This window comes from Sinocyclocheilus grahami, unplaced genomic scaffold (assembly GCF_001515645.1).
Source record: "Sinocyclocheilus grahami isolate Dianchi unplaced genomic scaffold, SAMN03320097.WGS_v1.1 scaffold126.1, whole genome shotgun sequence".
NCBI lineage: Eukaryota > Metazoa > Chordata > Actinopteri > Cypriniformes > Cyprinidae > Sinocyclocheilus > Sinocyclocheilus grahami.
The window spans coordinates 3572526-3580775 of NW_015505305.1; the positions used below are offsets into that span (position 1 = coordinate 3572526).

General features: G+C 36.1%; 1 protein-coding gene across 2 annotated transcripts in view; it reads left to right on the top strand.

Moving 5' to 3' along the window:
• LOC107590264 (rho GTPase-activating protein 29-like) overlaps window positions 1–8250 on the top strand; it is a 45769-nt gene that overhangs the window by 24505 nt on the left and 13014 nt on the right. Inside the window, exons 1-5 of one of the 2 annotated variants that reach the window (XM_016278954.1) lie at window positions 2697–2942; window positions 3852–3948; window positions 5588–5660; window positions 6020–6080; window positions 6812–6958. In XM_016278954.1, the coding sequence (XP_016134440.1) occupies window positions 2924–2942; window positions 3852–3948; window positions 5588–5660; window positions 6020–6080; window positions 6812–6958 (397 nt within the window). In that variant the 5' untranslated portion in view covers window positions 2697–2923. Of the gene's footprint in view, window positions 1–2696; window positions 2943–3851; window positions 3949–5587; window positions 5661–6019; window positions 6081–6811; window positions 6959–8250 lie in introns of those variants that run through there. The other variant, XM_016278953.1, reaches the window with a different exon arrangement.

Consider the following 8250-nt stretch of genomic DNA (forward strand, 5'->3'; position numbering starts at 1 on the left):
GCTCAAAATTGTCACTAGTAACGATAAACCCAAAATTGCCAGAGATGATTTTCCAGCAATGTGCACAAAGCTTTCTGAGAAGCATGCAAAAATCAGATCTTTCAAAAAGAGACATTGTTTCTCAAGCTTCTCACAGGGCTGACATTGGAAAAGCAGAACAATGCACGTCTGCAAGTGTGTTTGTGTGTGCTTGTATGTGTGGGGGCAAACGCTTGCTTGGAGTACAATGTCCTTGTCAGAGTAGACGAATCCCGTTTCACTCGGTTCCACGGTAAGAGATTAGCATCTCCATGCATGGCATTGCTTCACTTGGCTTGTGGACAAGAATCTCAGAAGTATCTGCATAGCATCTAAACCCCTTTTTTGTGTGAGTGTTTTGATTATGCTGTCTTTAGAAGCTACTTAGTTTGATATTTTATTATCTAAATCAATGACACTTTAAATGTTGCTTAAGTGTGAATGTACTTTTTAGGACTGCTTTATGCACGTGCATATGTGTAATTTCAGACAAATATTTATTTAACCACATTTTCTGAAATGTGTAGTGTCAGAGATGTCAATATTTTCAGTTTTGAAATGGCTGCAGGTTTTCACTTGTTAACACAAACAGAAGCAGGATTTGGTAAATGGCAGGTTTTGGTTTATTATGTGGACACTTTACTTGCACTCGGCACTGTTATTGGGAACTGAAGCTAAATGCCTAGCTTTGTTTTGACAGTTGGGCTCATAGTGGGTCCTGTGATGTTTCTGTATAAACACGTCCAAACGTTTTGGCTTCCTCTTTCTGAAAAGTTATGTTGCTATGCATACCTTTTGGTTTCCTCTTTCTGTGCAGCTAGGAAGTTTTCTCTGTGTAGTCAAATTTATTTCACTTAAATTTGGTTTGTTAGTTTTTAATATGCATAAAGTGTGGTTCTGGCATACATACATATTTGTATGTGTGCATAACTACTAAAATATACAAGATCAATATATTGACAGCAACTTTTTAGATATTGATTAATATGTAGGAATCCTTTGAGGTAAAATCATATCAATATCAGAACATTAAATTAATATGTTTATTTAGATTTTATTGATTTAATTTCAATGTATTTTAATTATAATAAATTATATATTATACATATTATATTATATTATTCATTTAATTTATAAATAAATTATGCATTTTAAAAGTCTCAGTAATTCTCAGTATTTCGCTGATAAATTTTATCCACAATTTACTGATAAGTTTGTAAAAGTTTATATTTTTGAAAATCCTGTCAATTATTATATTATATTATATCATATTATATTATATATTATATATTTTAAAAGTCTCTAAGTCTGTTTTGAACATTGATATTGTAAGTTTCTTGTTTAATCAAATGTTAAAAAAATAGTAGTACATTTCTAAATCAATGCACAATTCCAGCTTCTTCCACTAGAGGGTCAAAATGCTTCTTATGTTGCCATCTCTTTCCAAACTCTCTCTCAGATACACACACACACACATACACATACACAGACAAACACACACTGAAACCTTTGTAATGTGAAACTTGAATAATCAGTGTTCTATCTCTGTGGCTCGGAGACTAGAATAAGAGAAAGTTGAATATCCGGATCGGGGAGCTCCAAGCATGATAAGAACTCCGCTGTGGAGTTTGAACAGGCCTGAGTCTCTCATGTTCAGTCCAGCACATGTGTCCGCTGCAGAAATGTGACACTGACCCTCCTGGCTGGGCCTCAGGATGAGATAGGGACCAGCAGGAGTTTAGGCAAACCTTCACGGAGACTCAAGGGAGGACTGCGGTCCAGAATGTTATGTGAACATCGCAATACAAACTCCCCAAAAGCCGAATATCCTGATGGGAAGATATGTGCTGATGTTGACGAACCTCGAGCGACTTGTCCTTGATGGTTTTAGAGCTTAGCATACCATCCTGTACTGAGGAAATAAAAATAAAGCTTGTTTTCTTGAACTACAGCCACGAGGAGGTTTTTCACCTTCCCCTTTTCGTCCTGCATCGCTGTTATGCAAGAACTTTCAGGCTTTCTCATGCAACATTCTTGCATGTATTGGGTTTCAAAAGTAATTGAGGTTTCTCTATGGTATGGCGTCTCTCATGGGCTGCCAACAAAAAGGGGTGTGTGTTTGTTCCCATCAGCCCTGTGCCTCTTTACCTCTCATCACCTACATCCCTCAGGGAAGCTCCAAACCCCCTTCATCGGGACCTTTTGACTAAATGCGGCTCTCCTACTTCCCAGAGGCTACGGAGTCGAATCTATCGAATTCTTCTTCACACCCAGTTAGGTGCATTTTAACCACCTCTAATGTGGGGACGTGCCAGTGTCATCCTTATCTGAACAGATAGGTCTGGTGTCTACTGTGGGAAACATCCAAACAGGGTTTCCAGGGGCTCAGTGTTTGGTCTCATCCATGTTTTATCAGTTCCTCCCTCTAGATTTAGAGTTGAAATTGATTAGCAAGCCTCACTGGTGCCTGATTTCCCAGAGAGAAGGGGGAAAAACGTGAAAAAACAATGCCATTTTTGCTTGATGATGTAACTTCCACGTTTGGATTGTGTGTGGACGGTGAGGGCTGCCATTGTGTTCTTGCGAGCTTCAGGATGTCCTGTTGGGGAGGGGTATATGGAGGGATGAGGGGACGTGAGGACCAGACAGAACTTCGTAAACGGTGGTAGAAGGAGCTTCTGATCTGCATCACGTACGCTTCGGAATACAAAAACATTTTTTTGGAAGATCTCAAATGGTCAAGAAGATCAACATTTCTGCCTTGGTTTTTCCATTTAGTCAAAGATTTTCTTTAAGTAAAGTTTGTTGGAGAATTTTGAGGAAAGACCCTAAAAAGTTTCCCGGAAACTATTAGATCTTGACTTTTCATCTGTCTTTTCCTGGCGGTTTGGTGTGTGCTAACTGGATGGGAAGTGTGGTGGTCGGTAAGTGTTCGCTTCGAGGAACTGGTTTGTGTCTTGAAGGGAGGTTCTTCATTTGCTTTTTAGCCACACTACAAATGTTTTCGAAAAGAGTTTTCGAAAGTTCCTGAAGCTTTTCAGTTGAATGGCACCAGAACGCTAAACTGAGACTGTAATGATTCACTGTTTAGTTAGTAGAGTTTAAACCAGTATTGACAGATAGAAAGGGAAACTAGGTATATGACAGGTGAAATCTGCTGGAATAAGATACATGGACATCTACTGGCCTTCTTTCTCTTCACAAATCTTTGTTCTCCTACTTTTGGAGGGTGTGTTGGGGTGGATTTGGAGTCGAGGGGGGAGGGTGTTGAAATAGGAATGGCGTCAGTGGTTTTGGCGAGGTCTGCTACTTGTTTATTTTCACAGTGTTTATTATTAGAGCTGATTGTAGCTTATTTACACTGCTGTTTAGTTCCTCCCCATCTTTACCAGTCGAGTATTTAGACTCAGGAAGCCAAGTTTTCCTTAGATTGCAGACCGAGCTATGATGTTACTACCAATCTTAGAGTAGAATTTGACTTCATCATCATCATATATTTATATGTAGGAAGTGACTGGAAAAATTTATGAAACTTAAGTTTATTTAACTAGTAATTTTTTTAATGTTTAATTGTTTAATAATAAATGTTATTAATTCTGTTTACATTATTATAATTACAGCATCTGTTAAATAGTAAAAAAAAAAAATTAATTAAAAGAATTTACAATTTTGCATAATTTTGAATGTAAGATTTTATATAAACAATACAATCAATGTATATTTATTTATTTGTTTTTGTTTGTTTAAGTAGCCATGTAATAAGCAATATTTTTTAAATGTTTTTTTATATTTTCATATCAACTTTTTTTTCTTATCTTCTCTCATCTTTACAGGTGTGAACTTCAAGGAAGTGAATGAAGACAATAAGCAGACTCTCTTTTCTGAGATCTACACTTCCATAGATACATTGGCCTTCACGTTTGGCAATGTGTAAGTGCAGCACAGTTGTTTCATTATATGATACTGTAAATTAATTGCTTTGTCATGAAACATTATCTGATTAGTCATTTTAAAAAGCACCTGAAACATCTGCACACAGGATAGTGACCTCCCTGAGTCGGCAAGCTGAATGTGTGTTCAGCTCATGCCTGTTTTATAAGATAACACAGACTCTACGTGGTTTAGGTGTTGCTTGTTGTTTTTAACGTCAGGAGTGCGCATGATGGTGTGTGTGAGTCATTAGCTTTGTTCCAAATCCTGGCGAATTTCAGCATTTTAAGGCACCATATGCAAAAGCTGTTTCAAATGTAAACTTAATTACACTAACTCCTAAAATATCTTGTTTTTGGAAACATTCCAAGCGGGAATAGCATTGTTTGCATAAAAGGTAATGGCTCCATCCAAATATGCATATTTCCCTACTATATAGTAGGCAAAAACAGTATGTGAAAAATGTAGTGTCCAACTTCACAGTATTCATAAAACAGTAAGCAAAAAGTACTACTTCTGGCAAACTTTACTATCTTTACTATCCCATGAGGCCACAGGAGAGGAATTGTGAATTGCAGTGAAACAATACAACTGATGCTGTAAGTCACTTGATAATGACAACATGATTGTAGTATCTGGATTACATTCATACTACACACTTTCATGTATAGAACATTTTTAATGGTCGCAAAGTAAATACGTATTCAAAAGAAGTACCTTCTCGGAATCTATGTTTGAAAAATAAATCCATGATGTTGGATGAGGTGAGTGAAGTGTTGCTTAGAAAACTATTCCTAAATATAATTCAGAGTCAAATAAAATGGATTGTTGTCAAAATATTTGTCTATGCTATGAGTTTTTATGCATTACATTGTTATCTTAGCAACATGCTAACAGCAAACCCTGTTGAGCCAAAATCATCACAATTAAAAGAACCAAAGACTTAAACTACTTCAGTCTGTGTGCATTGAATTTATTTAATACACGAGTTTCACAATTTGAGTAGAATTACTGAAATAAATTAACTTTTCCACGACATTCTAATTTATTGAGATGCACCTGTAAGCCCTGTGCTAATTGTATTAATATATTTTTGAGTTGCTGTCTATGTAAAGTATTCCAATTCTAAATTCCAAAATATATATGAGGTTTCATGACGGTTAGGGCCATTTACAAACTTGTTTTTGCATTTTAACTGTGCTGTTTTTCCATTGTTTTTCTGACTGTTGTGCTTGCGTCTTTTGCAATGTCTTGTGCATAGCAAGGCATTCTAAAACACGGCACTCTAGTTAAAAATAATTTGACTATTAAAAATGCGTCTCTACTGTTTTTCAGACTATTTTTATGTAGGTCTGTATTGAAGAGTACGAGTATTGCGGACAGTGTTAGCGTAGCAACATGACATGCTAATATCAAAACTCCTGTGCACTTTGTGTAAGAATTGCTCATTGTATTAAGCTGCTGTTCCAAATCACTCACTTACAAGATTTCACGACTGTTAGGATGCTTCCTTAGAAAGCAGCTACCTATGTGGGCAGAAGTTGACAGTATCGCATTAGATTTTGGAACAGAGCTGTTTTGCTGCGTATGTGTGTGTGTTATTTTAATGCTGAGTAAGTTTTTGTCTTGTCTTCCTCAGAGTGTCTGACTTCCTTATGGGAGATGTAGAGAACGTCTCAGCCTCGGGGCTTTCTCAGGGCCGCAGGAGCAGGGTGAGATTTCCTCGCTATTTCCTCCTCATCATTCACTTTAAAGCAGTCTGATCAACAGGTGGTTGAAAGTCACGTCAGTGTCTGAAGGCTGTAGCCTCTTTCTGTGATGGGGGTCAGAGAGTGCAAAGCTCAGTAAAGAAAAATAGAAACAAGGTCTGTTTTGGAGAAGAGCACTCTTCCTGTTTGGACCACCCCTGCGATATATCTCATGGAAAAAGCCAGTGACATTTTGGCATTGTGATTTGACTGAGTGCTCTCAGATAAAGCAGATATGGAAGATAAAACTTGTTTCCTTTTCTGTATTGGATTGTTTGTTTGTTCGGCTGTCTTTTTATTGTCTCCTGTGTCTTTCATTTCAGTCTTTTGAAAACCTAACGGTGGAGTCCAGTGGATGTGGACCGGAAAAAGATGACCCTCCAGGTGAGAGTCAGTCCATTTTTACTTTATTAAGAATTTATACACAAGTTACTTTTAAATATGTTTTAATGATGCCCTTTAAAATCAACATGAAATCCAAATGGACATTTTTTACATCCTTATTCCAAATAAATGAATGAATGAATGTATTTATTTATTTATTAGTTTATATCTATCTATCTATCTATCTTTGAAACAAATATATTTTATTTTATTTCTCTAAAACAAATTTCTCTTTCACCTGACGTTACCAAGCTTTCTTTAACTCCTCCTATCTAACCCACTTTTCATGATCCAACTGATTTCTGATGGATGAAATTAAGTTTTATCCATTAAGTTTTATAAAAAATGTCACATTACGGGAAAAAAAACAATTGAAAAGGTTTAAAATAAGCAGCACTTTTTATGCAGATCACACCCACATAGATACACACATATCAAACAGCTCCCTGTTCTCAGATCAGATTTCACTGATCATTCTCAGCATGTGTGAATAAGCTCTCGACTCACACATTCACCATAACTTCAAATCCTGGCAGGGCTGCTTAATGCCAATCCACAAGGTCAGTAAACACTTTCCATCTCTCACTCATACACACACTCACACATATGCAAACACCCTGCCCCTGGTGTAAAAACACTCATGCCTGGGGTGGGCTTGCTGGGATCCATTCGCCTGCCCCTGCTACTCACGCTCACCAATGTGTTTGGCTGTGTGTGTGTCCTCTTCCCAGGTCCCTCTCCTCCCGCGTGGGTGGAGGAGATGGACGGAGTTTTGCTCCGTAGTGACAGCGGGGTGGAGTCGGCCCTGCTCTATGCCAAAACCTGGTCAAAATATACCAAGGAACTCCTGGCCTGGGTGGACAAACGTCTTAATATGGGTGAGTAAAGCATGTTTATCTATCAACAGTAGATGAGGGAGTTACTTGTTCATCAAGTTACAGTCATATATATATATATATTAGTTTTAGTGGTCAAGTTGTGGGTTTTTCAGTGACTGATGGAAAAAAACTTTTTTTCCAGTATCTTATTGAAAACATTTAATTTTAATAATTCAGTGCTTGCCAAACACAAGTTACTTCCTTTTTTTACTTTTAATGAAAAAACAGATGTCTTTATGGTATTGTTTGTCAACTCTGTTATGGACAAATTAGCCAATGTGTAGAAATAACAATAAATCATAACAGGACAAATCCTTCTTGTTTCATTAGACAAACAGTCCTTACATTCCATCACTTGAAACTGAGATAATATTTCACCTATGCATACCTTTATCATTTAAAAAATACCTATGTCTTCACAGAACATATTTTTTATCTGAAAATATATTATATATAATATCCAGTTAAAAAAAGAAATGTTGTTGAAATATTATAAATCAATAATGTTTATTAGGATTTTAAACAACAAATGTATTGTTTTTTGTGAAAATAGTTCATAAACGGAGTTGACCCTTTAAGTAACAGAATTGTAAAGTAACAGAATTGACAATTGTCTGATGGACTGTCAATTCTGTTACCACATTGTCAGCATTGTTACTCTACCTTGGTAACAGAGTTTGACAGTAACAGAATTGACAATTTTCTTTCTTTTTTGCCAAAAACTCCACTTGCTAGCATAAATGCTAAGAGCTCATGGCACTAATGAAATCATGATTAAAAGACATTTAAATAACACAAAGTGTGATCAATGAAAAAAATCTGTTTTCCTTTTGATATTGTGGTAACAGATTTGACACTTTATAAAATAACTCTTGGTGTAAGAACTTTTAGATTAAAATATTTTCTTAGAGAGAGCACATAGACTTTTCAGTGCTTCAGATCTTAACAGTGAGGGAAAGTGGCATCATTTCCTGTATCTTACATAGTTGTGGGAGATAATTCCACTCATTTAAAGGCAAAGTATGGTACAGGAACAGAGTTGACGCAAGATTTACGGACACACATTTTTATAAGAATTTAACAATTTTTTTTATAATGTTGTAGAATTAGGTAAATGACCCTTTAGGGATAATGAAATATTACAAAAAGAAAAGTACAATAAAATATTTTGATTACACAATGATACATGATGGAAAAATGCTAATGACTAATTCGGACAACAAGAAATCATGATTTTCAGCTATTTAAGACACTTTTTGCAAAAAATATTATATTGTTATGGACTGTAACAT